The following is a 21,012-nucleotide window of genomic DNA, read 5'->3' as shown; positions in this document are numbered from 1 at the left end:
CAAATTAGATGTTTATTTAACAAAGACCTATGGATATGCATTGTCATTGTATACACTATGAAAGTATGCTATTTTTCCATATTACTCCACTTCTGTAAATGTATTTTTGTTTTGTGTAGTAACTGTGGGTTAAAAGTACCACACTACTTAGAAAAGTGGAGGTAGATCACAGAAGACCCATAAACCCATTGTCTTAAGGTTTTGGGTAAAAGTGTGGTGTATCTTTCACTTGTATGGTTGCTCTGGATCCAATGCGGATGGTCCTCTGGGCTCTCCTTGGAAACAATAGGCAGATATTGCGTCTTATATAATCAATATGAAGTTTTATTACATTCTTGTCATTAGTCTTTCCTGACCAACCTTTACATTTCAGGAGGAGAGTAGTAACTTGAAGACTTCTTAGCGAGTCCTTAGCAACACTCGATGGCCATTAAGGCATTCTTATACTTAATCCACTGAGCAAATTAGTCTGATGTGAAATTTGTTGACCCTTAGAATTGTTGCAATAGTCAAAAGATTGAAACACTCGAGTTATGTCGATTCCTTAAACTATCACTTTCTCTTCTAGTGAAAGTTGATTAGATTTAGAAGTATGTTTATTGTAATGTATGAAGTCTGATTTTTCCTATTGGATATATTTCGTACTTATTTTCCCATAAAATTAATTAATAATTTCTCAGTTTGTTCCTCATTAGCTATCGAAACGGGAGGACCCTTCTGATAGTGTATTTGAAAGGCATATGAGAATATAGGGGGCGGATTGAGAAATTATCAAATAAATTATCCTTCAGTAAATAAATTTTTGTATTAGAAAAATGAGAGTGTAAATACAAGCAACTGAAGTTTCCTCTCACAATATGGATCAAATTATGAAGAACTGAACAGAGCAGTGCTTGTGGACAAAAAGCAAAAGTTTCACATGAATAAAATAAGTTGGAAATTGCTCTTTAGGTTTCCAAAATTTCTCCCAAACACTCGGAAAAGATCAACCACCATGATCATGAACTCATGAAAAAGTAAAGCACTCAATTTAGCGAGTCAATCTGTCCACAAGTTTGTCCGAATCATTTGGTTTCAACCACCATGAGACCCCCATTCAGTCCACAATTATAGCCCTGCACATTAACAAACAAATGAAGCTCTCTTATACTATAAAGTTGAGAGCGTTGCATTGTTTAAAAGTTAGAAACAATTCAAGACTGTAAATTTGGGAACCTCAATGTCATAGAATTTTAAGTAGAAACGTGACTTAGGCACCAACAACATGGTGTGAAGAACTAAGGCAATTTCAGCACTTAGTTTCTTGTTCAAATCTGGATTGAGAATACCAATAGCCACAAATTCACCATATGCTGCTGGCTCCTCAGTTTCACCAAAACATATTGGTATTGATCCTTCTAATGAAACCGTCACATACTGCAAATTAATATCTATAAATGAAAATTGAAGATAGACTTCATATCACGTGTATAGAACAAAGAAATAGCACACTTAAAAAAACATTATTTCAGCTTTAAAAAATTAACATTTAAAGATATAATCTGAAATTGTTATAATAAGTGTGATAATAATGCTCCCTTGTATTTGAACCCGGGATTAGTTTAAAATGAGATAAAAATGGGGTTAAATATTCATTAACTAAGTTAATATAATTTTAAGTTAAATGAATCGAAGTAGCCAAATGATTTAAATAGCTAAGGTTCAAATTGAAGGAAAAATAACTTATATACTAGAGATTTTGTTTTAACCCTCCGATTCTTCGATTCTTAAGTGAGAGTATTATATAATAATCTATAATTCAAGAGGGAGGTAGGTAAACAAAAGCTAACTAAAAATTGTTTCAATCAAGATTTGAACTCAGATTCTTTCAAAAATTTCATCTTTAAATTTAGTTATTTTAACCACTTTGGTTACTAGTAACATTTGTCTATAAAAATAAAACTGATTCACAAACTTTCCAATTTTTTATATATGAAATTTTTATCCATATTTTCACAAGGCCATAATTTGACCATAAAACTAATCAATAATTTATGCATACATTCATGCAAATAGGGAGGCTTAAGAGAGAGAAGGAAAAGTGTTCATACAGATTTGGGGTAACCCAAGATGTTGGCAATTGTAGAGTTGAGTTGAGAGAGTATGGAAGATATATCTACACCATCAAAGCTAACGTTTGTTGAAAGGGTGAGACAAGGCATCTTCACTTCACTTCACTCTTTGCTTCTTTTTTATCTCACTCACATGGCAAATACCACCACCACACAACTTTTATTATCTTTTTAGTCTTCTTTCTTTGACCTTGAATATAGTTCTCTAGGATAAAATTAAATTTGGCTCTCCATTTGAATAAAATTTATTTTCAAGTTTATTTTAGGATATATGATTGATTTTATTTTATTTTTTTTATAAAATGATTGAATCATTTTAGGAGAATTATTTGGTAACTAGGAGTTTTGTTTGATACCAATACCTTTTAAAAAAAAATTATTTTAAAACAATTAAATACAAAAAATGATATTAAATAATTGGATGATAAATATGTATCAAATAATCAAACAAAATTTTAGAGTCCTCAAGTGTTCACTATCTTTTTAATGGTTGAGATTGTGAATTGTACACACTCATGAAAACTTTAACATCGCCTACACCTGTTATTTGAATTATGGATTTGGATAGTCTACCTCAAAGGTAGGCAACATGTCTTTGTCTCTATCTACTCCTCGGTGCTACTTACAATTTATCATAATATTTAAAATTTCTATTTCATCTTTTTTTTTTCTTTCGTAAAATGCATTAAATTGCGCTAAAGTTGTGTGACATTTTCTTTCTGTTGTTGTCGAGGTTTGAACTCCAAACCATAAATATATTATGTATTATTCCTATCAACTGATGAGTTAAACTCACAAAGATAAGTTGTATGACTATTCACCATAATAAATGAGATGATTAAATTATTACCAATTATTTTTAAAAAAAGAAATTACTAACTAATCATCTCATTTATCTCTTGCAATTTATTATGATATTTTTTTTATCAAGTAATTTATTAGCTAAAAATTCACCTCTTACGATGTATAAATGAGATGTATGGGGTTTAAACCATAAAACTTACATATATTATGAAATTTTCATATAGCTGAGTAAAATTAACAGAACATTAAATTTAAAATGTTTACCTTACAAGAACAACACCTAATATTTTTATCGAGAAATTTTTTAGTTATTACACATGTAAGAAGTCTATGTGTAGTCCAACTCAGTGCAACATCTTGGGGACTAAACTACAAATGGGATTTAATTTACACATAAAACAATTTGAGTTTCATGAGTATATATATTGTCGCTAATTCTACTGATAAACCTCTATTTTTCAATCTCATCAACCATCAATTTCAAACCTCTACCAGTTAAAGTGTTGTGGCAAATAACAGTTTTTCACAAAGTTGCACAATTACGTTGGTTATTCGTTGTAGAACTGGTGGAACATATTAAAATCTCGATTTCTGCTCTTCCCCATGCACAAAACACACGCGCCCTGTAGCCATACCTAAAATGCCCTTGCGCTAGTTAAGTAGCGCAAGTGTTAATCTCTATGCATCTTAACTAACGCTGCGTAAGTTAACTAACGCCGCGTTAGTTAACTCACGCTAAGTGTTGTTTTAAACAAGGTAGAACACCTCATTTCCTCATTTCTCATCTAAAATCTCAAAAATCTCTCTCAAATCACCCAAATCCAAAGTTCAAATCAAACAACACTTCAATAACAAGTAAGTTTTCATAATCAAACACCATTAACCTTGTATGTTTATATGTTAGATTTTTTCTCTTAAATTATAAAAATTTTAGATTTAGAGTTTGTTTAAATTTTGATGTTTTTGGCAAGAAATCATACAATGTTTACATGTAAATGACTTGTGTTGCTTAAATGTTTAGATGTTTGCATGTTTAAGTTGTAGTTTTGAGTTTTAGAGATTTGTTTTAGAATTAAGGTTTGTTTAAATTTTGATTTTTTTGCAAGAATTGATAAAATGTTACATGTAAATGATTTATATTGCTTAATTGTGTTTGGATGTTTGCATGTTAATGTTGTAGTTATGAGTTTTAGGGTTTATGTATAATTTGCACTCCAAGTGTTTGGCTCATTGTTTGAATGAGTTTTTCATTGATTGTTTTTAATTTCTTATTGTGTAGATTTGAAGCAATGGTCGGGTGGATCGACGTTCATGCACAATTCAACGACGGAGAACCTCAGAGGTTGAAGGTTCGGTGCCTTGGTGTATCGTTAAGAGGTCTCAATGATGAACTGAATGAATTCAACTAGGGAGTCAACCTCGGAGACACAAGGAGGGTGGAACACGTTCGATATAAACGTTCAACGCTCGACGAGGGAAGAGTATCATTCATTTGGGTGGAATTAACGAACGACGAAAACGCGACGAGCATGTTTTGGGAGCACATCATGTTCTAGTGGATCGATATGCGGGTAACGTTGCTGAGATCAACTGAAGATATCATCAAAATTTTGATTCCGCCAGAAGTTCGTGATTAGGTAGGGAAATGCACCTTTCAACTACAACAATTGTCTTCCTTTGAATGAGGTAATTCAAAATTATCAAACGACAGTTCCCAAGCATTCACCAGAAGATTAAATTCTTGTTAGGCTGGTTTAAATGAAGGTATTGAAGTGTCAAGGAATGCACCTCATTCTTTTGACACTTGAATACCATCATTTAAACCAAGCCTAACAAGAATTTAATCTTTTGAATGAAACAATAAAACTTCCAGATGAATGCTTGATAGCTGTTGTTTGACAAGTTTGAATTTACCTCATTCAAAGGTAAGATAATTGTTGTAGTTGGAAGGTGCCTTCCAACTACAACAATTGTCTTCCTCTAGATGGGGTAATTCAAACTTGTTAAACGGCAAGACTCAAACATTCATCCGACATTTCTATTGTTCCTTTCAAGAGATCAAATTCTTGTTATGCCGGTTTAAATGAAGGTATTGAAGTGTCAAGGAATGGACCTCATTCTTTTGACACTTGAATATCGTCATTTGAACCAAACTTAACAATAATTTAATCTTTTGAATGGAACAATGGGAATGTCGGACGCATGTTGGAGTCCTGCTGTTTAGCAAGTTTGAATTTACCCCATTCAAAGGTATGATAATTGTTGTAGGTGGAAGGTACATTCCCGAATGTAATGTGATGTAATATAATGTAATGATAGAGCATATTTATAAACATGTATTATGTGATGACTCGTCTTATATGAAGGAATTTGATGTGATAACATATATAGTTGATATACATGTTGTTTATGTAAAGTAATGTAAGTTTTATTCGAATTTATTCAATACGCAACTTTATTCGAATTCACGCTGAGTTTAATTAGACATTTTTTCGATTTTTTTAATACGTAACTTTATTCAAATTTATTCAATACGCAACTTTATACGAATTCACGCTGAATTTAATTAGGCATTTCTTCGATTTTTTAATACGTAACTTTATTCGAATTTATTCAATACACAATTTTTATTCTAATTCACGCTGAATTTATTCTAATTCATTTATTTACTTTATTTGAATTTATTAATTCAATACGCAATCATAAAATAAATGCAAGAATTAACGAAAATAAAGAAACAAGAATAATAGATATAAATTACATTTTATTAATATAATTCTTATTACATTTACAATAGGGTAAAACTAAATCTGCGAAAAAATAAAAACCACCAGAAAACCGACTTCCCTGGAGTAAAACTAAAAAAAAAAAAAACCACCAGAAAACCTAGCTTCTGGTGGTAAAACTAAAAGAAATCCACAAGAAAACCAGCTTTCTTAGGGTAAAACTAAATCTGCACATTTAGTTTTACCCAATCTGGTTCTTTTCCCCAAGAAAGCTGCTCACTACTTATCTTTTCCCTAGCATTCCCACTACTTATCATTCTTTCTCTTTTTACACCAAAATAAAGAAGAAGAAAAGCAAGGAAAGGAAGAAGATTCATAGGGGGAGAGAGTGAGGAAGAGAGTGAGAATGTGAGATGGTGTGGAAAAGGGGAAGTTTAGAGGTGTATTTATAGGGGGAGATTGTAACATAGGTTATATCTACCATAAATATAGTAAAAAAACGTGAAATAACTTAACAAAAACGTGCAAAACCAATTAAAATGCTTTGAACACGGTCCAAAAACGTGAGTTCTTCAGTTCTGACCACCGGTCAAGCTGCGTGAGTTAACTCGCGCACATGCCAATGGTGCGTGACTTAACTAGCACAAGGGCATTAATGTCTTTTCAACTGGATGCGAGAGAAAAGTACAGGGCGAAGAGCAGAAATCTAAAATCTCATATGAGCTTTATGTGTAACATTCGTGCTGCGTGATGCATTTTTTTAAGGAAAAGAGGGTTCAGTTTGTATTGAGGGAGGGATAGAAGTAGGCTACTGTTTTTTCGATTTGAATTGTAATATGTTGTTTGCCTTTCACTTCATGTGTACTCTTCTTGTTATATATGGGTTAGAGTAATCCATGTATTTCAATAATTCATTTTGCTTGTTAAAAGAAATTATCGAGTGAAAATGAGAAATGATAAATATATCAATTTCGAAATGATTTTTGATATTCTCTTGGGTAAAAAACATCCCAAATAAAAAAAATTCAAATGGGAATTTTTGAAAAAACTTAGTCGGTCTTTATCATAAGAGACAATTCACTTTTTGATATTCAATGACTGATGTATTTAGTTTAAAACATAGACTATGTACATCAGTTATTTAATGAACTTAAAAAATTTATTGTTTCTTATCGTAAAAACGGGGAAGTACAATTTAACGTTAGATTTATAAATATAATAGCTAATCAACAACTTAGCCGGTCCGTAAAAAAAAAACATATGATCAACATATCATAGTAGCATGTTGTGTTGGTCGAAGGATTTCAATTAGACTCAACCGAAATTCATATACAAATATTTATTATTGAATTATAAGTTTATTTTATTGTACACAAATTATAAGTTTACAATGAGGTACATTTATTTAATGAAAATGGGTATATTAGCAGTATCAAAACAAGAAATATCCGTTCTTAAAAAAAAAAACAAGAAATATCCTGTTAATTTTAAGTTGAACAGATCCATCTTCTTTCTAATTCTTGCTTTCTTTATTTCACATTGAGTTTGTGCACTGTTTTCTTTTTCTTCTGCTGAGATTAGACATCACAATATGTATGACTGATATATATGGTTCAAACATGAAAATAAAAGCTTTGCAAAAAGATGTTTCTTATTTAGTTTATTATTCTTCTTTTTTAATGAGTTATTTATTCTCTCCATAGGAAAACATACTTATAAATATTCATAATATTGTAATTTACTTCAATTATTACTGACAGCAACAAAAGTTTCCCATACAGCTTCCTCCCTGACCCTGACTACGGCATTTTGCGTCGCATTCCCAAGTATTAGGGCAAGGTTTAGAGCAGTAATTCACATCTTGGGTTGATCCTGCAACAAAAATAAAGCTCACAAATTTAAAACTCGATTTATAAGATATAGATTTATATAATGTTAACAACGACTTACACGATCGTCTTCAAAACATGTAATTGTTTAACACCTTTTTTTGTATCGAGTTGGAGTATCCCTTGTACTCCCTACTAATATAATTGTTTATTAAAAAAATTGAACGACGTACAAAATGTATCAAACTTATTTTTTTATTTTTTTTATCAAATATAACAAACTATTGACCTTAGCAAATATTTCCCTAAGTTACGAAAACTGACATGAAAGAAAAGAAGAAAACGTTATTATTATTTTTTGTTAAAGTATATTATAAAAAATATAGAACTTAAAGGTTCAAAGCTCATATATTTCTCATTAGCATTCTTAAAAAAAAAAAAAAAAAAAAAAAAAAAAAAAAAAAAAAAAAGGTTTCTTATTAGCAAAAAGAAAAAGAGAAAAAGTTTGTTGTTTCTTACCTGAAGATAGGAGAAACACAATGCACAAAACTCCCAAGAGAAAATATTGGAAAATGTGTTTTGCCATTTTTTTTGTTTAGATTTTATCTTAGAACTCTGTTATATTTTGCTCTCGCAATACATAGCATACTTCAAGTTCATTATATATATACTAGTATGCATATGATACTGTATCCGTTTCTTTTCAAATTTCAATGTAAATTTAATTATTATTTTGTCAATTTTTTTAAGAGGCCAAATATATACATAAAGTAAGGTCTTTTTAAATATAATCATACATTTTAATTATAATTATTTATTTCTTTCTCATTTTTATCCTTCATTAACTTCAGTTTAAATTATATCAAACTCACAATAGCATTTATCAAATTTAATAGATAATTATCAATATATGTTGACTCAATTGATATATAGATTTGACTCACGCAATTTCATGTGTTAAATTGTCGTTGTCAATGTGGAAACATCATTGGTGAGTGATCTATAAGTATCTTCATAAACGCTCTTTTTGAGTTTGAGGTCTTAACCCCGACCTTGGTGAGCACCAGGAGCTCGTCTAATTTTTGTAACCAATTTTTTTAATAGATAATTCCTTTTTGAAATAACAAACGATAGAGAAAATTTTAAATAACTATTTGTCAAAATGTTTGAAGATTATTTTTTTTACCCCTTCTCAGACCATCCAACGAGATAAAATACCAGGGCATGAAAATACTATAATCCTACTTTGGATTATAGTGTTTTCTAGATTATCCTGCAATGATGCTTCTTGTTATTTTATCTTGTTGAGAATAGATTTTGTATACAGAACGAAAATTCATGTATTCACAAGTAACTATGGTCATCCTATTATATTTTTCTATATTTGGAATGATAAATAAGGTTTGTTGGAGTTGTTTAATTCAATTTAACAAGTAATATGTTACTCTAATAGGTAGATGTCTTTTGAGGTGATAAGTAATAACTATTAAGTCATTGGTTTGTGAATGCTTGTTACTTCATTTTATTTGGAATTTTAATGATGGTTTTTAGTAAAATGTTTATCGTTTATCGAATTATTTTTTTTAATGAATGAGACATTTTAAGTCGGTTAAAAATGTATCCGTGTCATTGATTTAGCGTCCATAATTAGTGAATGTTAACTAGTGTAGCGCCGTTTTAGTGTCCACTTTATAGATGCTATTTAGCGTCAAATGGAAGCTAGTGTTTAGCATTAAAGCTATTATTGTCTCTCTCAAAAAAAAAAATTAAAGCTATTATTGTCCTCAACTTTTTGGAGTCTACACTGACGCAAACAGCAATTAGCGTCTGCAATTTGCTTATTAGCATCCATTTTTCTGTTGATTCTAAAACACAATTTCTTGTAGTGATTACACTGTCAACTATTTAGATTAGTTGAGTAAAAGTGTCATATATTTTTTTTTTTTATAAATCAGTTGGCATTAATTTATGATGGAAGTTTAGTAAAATTATTATAGTTTTTCGATTGAGAGAGTGGTTTTGAGTCAATTTCTTATCCCAAATTAGTCATTTTTATCCTTTTCACTCTATTTCAATTAAAGTAAGTGATTTTCATGTAGATCTACGTTTTGCTTCATTATTTCATCGTATTTTTTCTTCGTGATTTCGTTGTCTAAATGTAGCATTGTGTTGGCATTGTTTAATTTATTGTTTTGTTGTGGTGCTCATTTGGTTATATTGAAAAATTTGTTATTCACTCAATGATTTGAACGTTAACATTGCAAATCTGAAGACATGAATATTTCGTTTACTTTTGATAATGTGAGTTTGTTTGTTGTTTTATCATATTTACGCTTTTATCGATGTTGAATGATATACTCTATCTATTTAAATGAATAAATATTATTTTTGGATAAGTGCATTGTTTTTCCTTTTCTTGTTAAACGTTTCAACAACCATGTCAAGAAAATTTGTTACCAAAGAAAGTGACACGTGAGATCTATTTATTTTCTTTAAAAGTAAGAATTCCTTACTATATATACTTTTTTTTTTTTTTTCTGTTTACATTATACGTTTCTTTTGGATTATCTACCAAAAAACAAAGAAAAGAAAGTGTGATGGATTTCCTTCCTTAGAGGTGTGGTTGGAATGAATCCATTTTTTGAGTAATTTTTATTTTATAAGCAAATCTTATTAAAAGCACGTTAGCACATTATATGCATAGTTGTCAAAAATTGAAATTGTTCTCATACACAAGCATAACTTACAAGCTAAATGAAATAACACTGATGTAACCAAAAAAAATGAAATAACACTAACTGAGAAGTGTAATGGATTATCTACCAAAAAACAAAGAAAATAAAGGGTAATGGATTTCGTGTGGTTGGAATTAATCCATTTTAAGAGTTTTTTTTTATAAGGAAATTTTATTTAAAGCACGCTAACCCAATATATGGATAGTAGTTCTTTCTTCCAATATATGGATAGTTGCCAAATTATTATTGTTTTACGAAAACAATGACATTCATTCATTTAAATGGATAGAATACATCGATTGAGCAATACAAACTAAAAATTGCTAAAATCAAAATGGATCAATCTACTAAACATACTCACAACATATTGATTAATAGTATATAGATCGACAAAATGTCTACAAATATGACAACGCTTAAATATATGGCGAGATTAAAGTGTTTCAAATATTAATACCTCCGTATTTGCAACGTTAAAAATGTTAAAATTATTGATTTGATCTGCATTATATCAAAGCTTTTGTCCAGCTAAACCGAAGAACACTCTCACGTGATCATCAACATGATGTTTTCGTATCTCAGGTTGACCATCAACATGTTTGATGATGAGTTTTCGCGGAAGGCATTGAAGACATGTGTCATTGAAAACATTAAGGTGTAAATTAATAAGTGTGCATATTTTTATTTGGACAACAAAACCATTTTTTACTATTTTAAGTCACTATGGAATCTATGATAATTTTGTAAGTTTTGATCAAAGTAGATGTAAATTAGTAAGGTAGGTGTAAATTAAATTGGATATTTATAATTGCAAGGAAGTTTTTCTTCTTTGTTTTTGTTTATAAGCCAACTTATATTTTTTGTATGTTGTTTAACGTTTACAATGTTTTAATAATGTGAGTGTAGATTAGCAAAGTGGATGAAAATTAACAACATTTAAATGAAAGTTATAAAAACGAAATCTTAGTATGAAAGCTTTTACTATTATTTGGATTTCGGTCTTATTTATTATATGAAAAGATCGCAAATTGAGGATTTTCCAAAACCAAATTGATCATTTGGAAGCTCTTTTTGAAAGGGTTAAACTTCAAACGTTTTGGTGGTTGAAAGCTAACTACATCACGTTCGCTTTTGATTATCCCTTTTGGAGACAAAAACCTTTATGTTGTTTACAGTCTGTCTTGTAAAGTCTGTTTTGGTTTTTGATTTATGGCTATTTTAGCCTTACTGTAATGTAATTAACTCTTTTCAGCTCCCTTTGCAACACCTTGTGCTTGAGGGACTGATTATCTCTTTTATATATTTCTCTTAGTTTCTTCAAAAACAAAAAAAAAAACGAAATCTTAGTTACTAGTTTTATATAATAAAGTTGAATGATTTTTTTATCAAAATGAAAAAGTGCACACTTGTTAATTTACACCGTAACATTTTTAGGTGGGTGTAAATTAATAGGTTAATATATATAATTCAAGATTGGGTCAGGGCCCAATCCAAGTTAGGATTCAAGCCTAACTAGAATCCCACGCAGGGCGGACCCATATCCTGAACACACGCTAGATCCCACTGGATCGCGGTCCGACCCGTTGATCTAGACCGTCCACTCTGGATCCAATGTGGTGATTGTCCATAGATCATTACAAGTGTCCTTTGAGGACGACTTTTTAGGTGAAGGCCTAACAACCAAAAGTCATTTTTATCCACAATAAATACCAATGCATATCATTGGGTGAGGTGTCTCACTATGTATCTTAACATTTGTCTAACTATCTTTCCCATTCATGACTTGAGCGTAGGAGCACGTGTAGCCACACCACCACCACCCCTCTAGTGGAAAAGAAGTCATGACAGACCGCGGTGGACCAACAAAAAATTCCTTCTTTATTGCAGTAGCAACCAACTTTCAAACCATCTTTATTAGGTCTGGAAGGATCGGTGGTGACTTCTCTGAGGAACAAACCCTAGAAAAAATCTCCTCTCGCAAATAAGAGGGTTAACTCCCGACTAGTCCACCGCAACGCCAACAATGATGAAGTCAAGAAACAGGATATTGCTTCTGTTTCTTTGTTAAAACCTACGTGAAAGGCCCCTCAGTGCACTTTTTATCATATTCACGGATATTGTGCCATAATTCCATATCTTGCTGAATCCTTGGGTTACTGTAAATTACTACTGAAGCTTTTGAAATCAAATTGCCTGATGTCGCTGCAAATGACTCAAAAGCGGTGAAAACCTCCAATGGTCGAGCCTCAATATTGGTGACAATATCTGCTTTAACAAGGATGGGCCGAACTGCAAGAGGATCAACATGGGAATTTAATTGCATGTCATCGTGCTCTACAAAATGATGATCTTGAAGAATCTATGAAACTTCCCTAAAAGAAGCAGAAGAAACCAATTCAGCAGACCTTTCTTGCACATCATCGTGCGCTACATGGTATGTAAGTGTCGCAGTTGCATCAAAAACCTTAGGACTCTCCACCAGCTCCCGCTGTCTTGACTGTTCCTGCTTCGCGACATCAGAAAGAGCAGTAGTTGCATCATAAACGTTGGGGTTCTCCACCACCTCACGCAGTTCCATTTGCAACTGCTCCTCTTCCACATAATGCATGTCATCATGCGCTACAGGGGAAACAAATTCCAACACCGGGCTAGACGGACGGGGCAACTCTCCTTGAGATACATGATCAGTAACATTATCCAGAGCAAAGTTGAAAGAGTTAGATGACAAAGTTGGGATGGATTCGGCATCAACCATCTGAGTCACCATGGAAGTAGTAGCAACAACAATCGGAACCCAAGTCATACTACCTCCAACGACTGAAGAGGAAGCACCAACATCACCATGTTGGACACATGCGTGCCTAGGGGGTTCTACGTCCACCACTGTTTGTTTCCCACGGTCTTGTTTCTCCTTCGCTCCTCGTCCTCATTCAGCATCATCATTATAAATGATTTAAAAAGAGAATGATGAACAACAATAAAAACTCCAAAACATAATTCATTATATTCTAAATAATAATTGACATTTCCTAATTTGTGTCAACTGAATCTCAAAATCAATTTAGGGATTTGTTGGTTTTTGTAAATTCAAGGTTTATTGAGATTGGGGTTTTGAATTTTTAGTTTAAAGAAGATAGAAGTGAAAATGCTCAGCTAGTCTTAAAAAACCCATCATGATCAACACATGTAGCATACTCAACACATATTCTCATAGAAATCTTTATTATTTAATTAAAATAGGATACATTATTATTTTAAAAAGGGTACATTTGCAATAACAAAACAAGACATAACTAAGACAATTAAGGTAGCTTGAGTGCATAATTCTTTGCCCTGTCTTTGAGTTGCACATGTCCCACTTCTCTCTACCTCTTGCTTCTTTATTTCATATTGAGCTTGTCCACTGCTATCAAGTTCTCCATGCTTCAAATGTGAAAATAAAAGCTTCGGAGGAAGATGTTTTTTATTTAGTGTATTGGATCTCTTTTTTTTTATGAGATTGTTTATTTGATATTGAGTAATAACACATATATAAATTATATGATTATGTGATTTATTTCAATTATACTGACAGCAACAAATAGTTCCAAAACATACTCCTTTGTCAAATCCCTCATGAGTGCACGTTGCCTCGCAACTACTAGGACTATCACAATATCTTGAAAGATAGCTATAGCACCCATCAACCAAATATGGCATTGGTCCTCCTACAAAAATAAAAATTCACAAATTGAATACTCATTTTTTAAGCTAAAGACTTTTATATGTTAACAAGGATGTGAGCAAGATTGTATCAAACTTTATTTTTGATCAAATATAACAAACTATCGATTTAAGCTAATATTTTCATAAGAAAGGTTATAAAAACCTACATGCAAGAGAAAGAAATAAGAAAATAATAGTATTATATAGTGTTAGTTATAACCAAAAGGATATATTTTTCTTTGTTTTCTTTAGGCTAACAAAAAAAAAATCTTGTTAATTGTATGTTAAAAGAAATAGAACTTAAGGTTCAAAATTAATATGTTTCTTACCTGAAGCTTGAACCAACGCAATGCACAAAAGTCCCAAGAGAAAATATTGGGAAATGTGGTTTGCCATTTTTTGTGAAGATTTTATCTTTGAACTCTTGCTACTATCTTTTGTTTTCGAAATATGCATACATAGTAGTAACCTTCAAGATCATTATATAGTATGGAACTAATCCATCCCTAAAAAAAAAAGTATGGAACTAATCCACTTGGGTTTTCTAGTGATGTTGACTTGAGACTTTGGAACGTGTTTATCTTAAGATAAAAAATTCAATTCTCTTTGATATCAGTTTTGGTGGACTAGTTTAGCTTGATAATATATTTCTTTTATTAATATGTTTGTAATAATCTTACACGGCAAACATTTTAAAATTGAAGGAGTGGTATTTATTATTTTGGTAATTTATTATTCATGCATAGAAAAAAGTAACCATTTATTTATATCAAAATTTAAATAAAAATACCAACAATTTGTCAAAAAATAAAATAAAAATACCAACAATGTTGTGTGGTATGCTTTGCGGAAATATAAACACATGTCACAAGCCATTTGTTTTTCACATGCGCCAAGGTTAAAGAAATTTCGAAGGCTATTTTTTCATGGCTCAGAAGTTACCCATGATGTTGGGGGATTGATCGATAGTGGGGAAATTTTAAGCTTTGTTTTCCATTTAGAAGTAAAAATGTTAAGAAATTGTCTTATTTAATTTGGCTAACATCGAAAAGTTCGGGATGTTATATTTTCACTCAAAACCTTAAGACGTTAGGTATGAATTATCTCTTTTATATATCTATATAAGAATTTATTTATTCATAGACGATGTTGAACTTAACCACTCACACTTAAAACCCAACAATTAGCAAAGTCGTGGAGCATTAAATTGGAGAGACACAATGTCCTATTTAATGGGAAGATGACAAACTTGAAGGAGGTGATTGACAATCAAAAAAATATCTTGGTTATGGTTCATTAATATGAAAGGTAGAAATAAAAAATTTGCTTTTATCAGATTGGTTGAGTTACATGTAGAAGAAGTATCATGTATGAATGTGTGATACGATACCCATACAATTTATTATATGCATGAAAAAGTGACAATAACATTACTACAAGTGCATAGTTTTCCCCTTTGTTTTTTTTTTCTTTACAAAAATTAACGATATTCATTCATTCAAATTGATAGAGTACATCAATACAATACAAATTCAAATTCATTAAAAAGAAAAAGGGTGAATCTGTGAACAAACTCACAACATCCATGTTAATAGCGTAAAACGGCAAAATACCTATGCCTACAAATATGACTAATATGACTACATTTATGTCTCCGGAATATTTGTTTCCGGATCTGCAACGTTGACGACGTTAAAGTCATTGTCATTGATCGGATCTGCACTTTCTCAAAGTTAATCTTTCAACCTGAATCAAATAAACACCGCACTAAGACGGGAAATCAAAAACACACCGCACAATGACGGGAAATCAAAACAAATAGATGTTCAGAGACGACAAAATCACAAAAACAAAGGAAAGAAAACAGAGAATATGTGAAATCACTTATTCAATTAGGATAGAAGGAAAAACAATTCAGAGGGGTGCTTTTTGGTCAAAATTGACCCTAAATCACCCCTCTAAAACAAAGAAGAAGAAGAAGAAGAAGAAAGGGGTGACGGCTAGGGTTTGAGAAGGAGAGAAGAAGACTTTTTTTTTAAAGAATTTATTGTTTTAATACTTATTAATAAAAAGTGAGACCGAAGAGAGTAATATTTATTGTTTTAATATTTTTATTTTAAAAGAATTTATTGTTTTAATACTTGTTAAGCTACTTTCACCCAATTCCATTTGATTTTTTAGGTTTTTTTTTATCTAAATGAAAAAGTAAAGAATGCAATGATGAAACTAAGCTAGTAAATTTACTTTTTTTTTTTTTTTTTTTGAAAAAGCTAGTAAATTTACATAATTATGAAGAAATCAAAGAAAGTAAACTTAGCCACCAAGAAAATTTAGTCAAGGAAGATTAACCATGAAGCAACTTAACATGTAGGAAAGTTAGCTAAGAATGTAACTTGGTCGTGAGGTTCCTCACAAGGATATGAGGCGGAGTACCTTTAGTGAGCGAGCCAAGATGAGCTAGTAGTAAGGAGTTGCGGATAGGTTTTCAAGGAGATTCAAGAGCAAATTCGTTGGGCAAACATCAATCTGCCCAACGAAGTAAGGCGGACTAGTGACCTTCGAGGTTGAGCGGTCGTTGTCCTCCATATGAAGAAATATCAGATTCGCTAGGTGAGACACATTTCGCCTAGAGAAATTACACTTACCATAAATAGAGGTCACCACTTTATCATTGTAAGGTTATTGTTATGTAAACTAATCCTTTCTATTGTTAGGATTAGGTAAACCTGCTAGGAATCTGATCTAGATATTTAATCTGCATTTTTATATATGAATTCTATTTCGTTATATATTTGGTTTACTTTTTACTTAATATTTTTTTCGACGTGCACTTCGAAAATAATTATTTGATTTAGAAAGTGAGAGATATAAGATTTTTATCTAAATGATCTATTTTAAATCATGTCTAGATACTGCCTAAACATAGGGTTAGGTTTGCAATCATATTAATTATCCGGTCATATGCCATGGAATCAATAATCTATTTTGCTCAGCAACGGAAGTTGATTGATACAATGGATTTCGCTTCATTATGCATACATGTCAACATATGAATAGGGATAGATGGAGGTATAATTTAAACATAAGGAGTATATAATCGAAGGGCATTAGAAGCTCAGTTAATGAAGCTTAATCACGACAATACAATCTCTATTTTTGTTTCATCTCTTACACTGCACATACCACATGTTTAAACAACCATTTTTTTTTACTTAAAACAATAATATTTATTAAACGGTTCTAGTTTCGCACGAGTCCTTGTGGATACGATAACTTGGAATACTAAATTTTGATGCCGCTAAAAGCAATATTGGGGATTATTTATTTAAAAAAGTGTACATTTGCAACATCAAAACAGTAACTTGTCTATACCTCTTGCTTTCTTTATTTCACATTGGGTTTGGTCACTGCTTTCATGTAGTCCACTTTTTGCTTTTGTTGAGATGAACATGTATACTTGATATATATAACCTTCTTCAACGTGAAAATAAAAGTTTTGAGGATGATGTTTCTTATTTAGTTTATTCAATCATCTTCTTGATATGATTGTTTATTCGATAATTAGTAAAACACATAAATATTTATAATCATGTAATTCAATTCTGATTATACATCACAGCAACAATACCCTGGATTACAGTCTCCTCCTTTATATCCGATCTCACGGCACAACTTGTCGCAATTTCCATTCTCAGAACAATGATAAGCAGCAATGCATGGTCTGTCAGTTTGATCAATATGTGGATCATTGCTCAAACTGGGTGTTGGACCTGCTACAAAAAAATAATTCACAACTTTAAAACTCATTTTTTAAGCTATATATATATATATAATAGAACTTAAGGTTCAAAGTTCAGATGCTTACCCGAAGCCAGAACCAACGCAATGCATAAAAGTCCCAAGAGAAAATATTGAGAAATATATTTTGCCATTTCTTGTGAAGATTGTATCTTAAAGCTCTATTATCTTTTGTTTTTGCAATATATGCATAGCAAACTTCAAAGTCCATTATATATAGTAATCATGATATATGATTATGCCCATATTTGGTATCATGGTGGTGGTCCACCGTGATTTAATTTACAGAAGCAACAAAGTGTATCTTTCAAAAAATCACGGTTGGTCATCGTGATTTTGACATATTCATTGTGAGTATGTGATGTCATCCATACACTAAATTATAATTATTTTTATTTATTTGCCGTTTTTAAAGTTTAATGTAATTTTAATGTTTGCTTTGTCAATAAACTATATACGACCAAGAGTAACTAGTTGAAATGAAATAATAAATAATTAAAATGAATCATAAAACAACAACTACTAAAAACAAGATGTATTAAGAATCTATATACTTCTATTAAAAGAAATGTCCATTGAATTTACCATTTTGCCCCTATAAGGGGCAATTTGGTAAATTATTAATTGGTTGAGTTTTTTTTTTGAAGGTTGCCTATGAATTTCCATTTTTGCCCCTAACCAATTTTTTTAATTATTTTCTAATTTTTATATTTTTAATTATTTTCCAATTTTTATATTTTTAACTATTTTTCAATTTTTTTTTCTCCCAAACTCAATTGCTTCTACATTGCCGTTGTGGGAGATTAAGGTATGGTTTGACCCGACTTTTTTCAAACTTCTCTACATTTTTAAGGAGAAGTTATGTCAAACACAATATCAATTAAGTACTTACTAAAAAAAGAACATTTTTTGAACGCATAAAATTGAATGAAATGAGCTTTGACCAGAAGCTGTTGAATGTTACTTTAAAAAACTACTTCTCGACAACTTATTTCACAAACACCTCTTTTCAACTCACGCTGATAACCTTTTCTTTATTTTTTAATATTATATTTCAATATGTTTTTTTCTGCCATTTAACTTTATTTTTTCAATAGTTCCATTTTATTTTTTAAGGAGGTTCCATTTAATTTTATCTTTTTTTCAAAGAAATTTTATTATCTTTTTATCACTTATATATTTAATTTCAATATCGTTTAGTCATCACAACCTCACAAATATCCTAACCAATTTTTTTAATTATTTTCTAATTTTTATATTTTTAATTATTTTCCAATTTTTATATTTTTAACTATTTTTCAATTTTTTCTCTCAAATTCAGTTGTTTCTACATTGCCGTTGTGGGAGATTAAGGTATCGTTTGACCCGACTTTTTTCAAATTTCTCTACATTTTTAAGGAGAAGTTAGGCCAAACACAATATCAATTAGGTACTTACTAAAAAAAGAATATTTTTTGAACGCATAAAATTGAATGGAATGAGATTTGACCAGAAGTTGTTGAATATTACTTTAAAAAACTACTTCTCCACAATTTATTTCACAAACACCTCTTTTCAACTCACGCTGGGAACCTTTTCTTTATTTTTTAATATTATATTTCAATATCTTTTTCTTATTCAAAAAAACTAAACATATATGTTTCTATGACACCAACAAATATAATATCATATAGTATAAATTCCAACATTTATAATAGTAATTTTTTTGAGAAATCATCGGGCTTCTTCATGAGATTGTCAAGACAATTCCAATTGGGACTAGAAAGAAACTGTGTACGAACATTGTGTTGAAAGATAAAATGTAATATTTTCTTATTTGTCAGCATAAGATGATAAATTTTGTATAAGTTTGATAATGACCTGAAAGATGTCTTATGCAGTGAGAATATAGTTTATGTAACACTATGGGAAAAATATTTCGTAGCTTTATCATTTACCATCTATAATTACCTTGAGTTCTTTGCTTCCATTTTGTAGTCAATGACAACCCAAATATATGTAACAATTGGTCAGGTTCGAGGCTGCTCATCAACCTACATTATCCGGTTGTTGAGAAGTTTAAGACTTAGTAAGCAAAGCATCAGTCATAACTTAAGTCAGAGTTCGGCATCTTCTCAATGTACTTCGTACAACGATTTTTCCAATCTGTCTCAAGTTAGGCCAATTGTTGAATTTATAAACTTAGTAGCCCATACATATTTTATGATGAATCACAATGTTCCGTTGTTTTAACATCTTTTCTTTCGAAGAATTTATTTTATGCCGTGATTATCTAAGGTTATTATTTTACCTTAGAAAAACATTAAATGTAAAAGTCTGGAGGGAAAAATTAGGTTAAAATTAGAGCTGACATTTTGCATAAATTAAATCTAAGGTTAATATAGTAAAGTCACGCGAAAAAATACATTAAATATAGGGTTAATATTGCGTCACAGGTTAACATTTAGAAATAAGAGATGATATTTTGCATAAATTAAATCTAGGGTTAATATAATTTGTTTAGTAAATTTAAAGAGAAAAATTAGGAGCGATTTGTTTATTTTGATTTCCCTAACAATTAACGTTAACATTTTGATTAAATTAAACAGGGTTAATTAAATAGGGTTAATACAGTAAAATTAAGCAAAGGAGTTAGGTTAAATCTAGGGCAAAATTTTGCATTCGGGTTTACTTTAAGAAATAAAATAGGTTAAGTATAGCAAGACGGGTTAACATTTATAAGTAACAGATTATGTTAAGTATAGCGACACGGGTTAACGGTTATTTCTTTCCAAAAAAACAACATATAATTGGGAACATACTTTTATTTTACTTTAGATAAACATTAAATGCAAAAGTGTGGAGGGAAAAATTAGGTTAAAATTAGAGATGACATTTTGCATAAATTAAATTTAGGGTTAATATAGTAAAGTCACGCGAAAAAATAAGTTAAATCTAGGGTTAATATTGCATCACGGGTTAACATTTAGAAATAAAAGATGATATTTTGCATAAATTAAATCTAGGGTTAATATAGTAAAGTCACACGCAAAAGTTAGGTTAAATCTAGGGTTAATATTGCGTCACGGGTTAACATTTAAAAATAAGATATGACATTTTGCATAAATTAAATCTAGGGTTAATATAGTAAAGTCACACGAAAAAATTAGGTTAAATTTAGGGTTAATATTGCGTCACGGGTTAATGTTTATAAATAAGAGATAAGAGATGACATTTTGCATAAATTAAATCTAGGGTTAATATAATTTGTTTAGTAAAATTATGGAGAAAAATTAGAAGCGATTTGTTTATTTTGATTTCCCTA

The 21,012-nt window shown here is 30.6% G+C and overlaps 1 protein-coding gene and 3 long non-coding RNA genes across 4 annotated transcripts; all 4 read right to left on the bottom strand.

The window, feature by feature from the left end:
• Positions 1-792: 792 nt before the first annotated feature.
• Positions 793-2,288, bottom strand: LOC25498453 (macrophage migration inhibitory factor homolog). The gene is made up of 3 exons (XM_013593369.3): positions 2,091-2,288; positions 1,216-1,416; positions 793-1,115 (listed from the first exon to the last, which is right to left on the bottom strand). Exons 1-3 carry the CDS (start codon positions 2,199-2,201, stop codon positions 1,065-1,067), a joined length of 363 nt encoding a protein of 120 aa, XP_013448823.1. The 5' UTR covers positions 2,202-2,288; the 3' UTR covers positions 793-1,064.
• Positions 2,289-7,041: 4,753 nt separating this feature from the next.
• Positions 7,042-8,126, bottom strand: LOC120577115 (uncharacterized). Its single transcript, XR_005643146.1, has 2 exons — positions 7,990-8,126; positions 7,042-7,513 (listed from the first exon to the last, which is right to left on the bottom strand). It is a non-coding gene; the product is annotated as an uncharacterized lncRNA (long non-coding RNA).
• Positions 8,127-13,404: 5,278 nt separating this feature from the next.
• On the bottom strand, positions 13,405-14,379 carry LOC120577139 (uncharacterized). Its single transcript, XR_005643193.1, has 2 exons — positions 14,240-14,379; positions 13,405-13,912 (listed from the first exon to the last, which is right to left on the bottom strand). It is a non-coding gene; the product is annotated as an uncharacterized lncRNA (long non-coding RNA).
• A 2,818-nt stretch (positions 14,380-17,197) lies between these two features.
• On the bottom strand, positions 17,198-17,882 carry LOC120577133 (uncharacterized). The gene is made up of 2 exons (XR_005643186.1): positions 17,776-17,882; positions 17,198-17,683 (listed from the first exon to the last, which is right to left on the bottom strand). It is a non-coding gene; the product is annotated as an uncharacterized lncRNA (long non-coding RNA).
• Positions 17,883-21,012: the final 3,130 nt, after the last annotated feature.

Source organism: Medicago truncatula, chromosome 7 (assembly GCF_003473485.1).
Source record: "Medicago truncatula cultivar Jemalong A17 chromosome 7, MtrunA17r5.0-ANR, whole genome shotgun sequence".
Taxonomy (NCBI): Eukaryota; Viridiplantae; Streptophyta; class Magnoliopsida; order Fabales; family Fabaceae; genus Medicago; species Medicago truncatula.
Note: the sequence above shows the minus strand (reverse complement) of the source record. Positions and strands in the feature narration are given on the sequence as shown.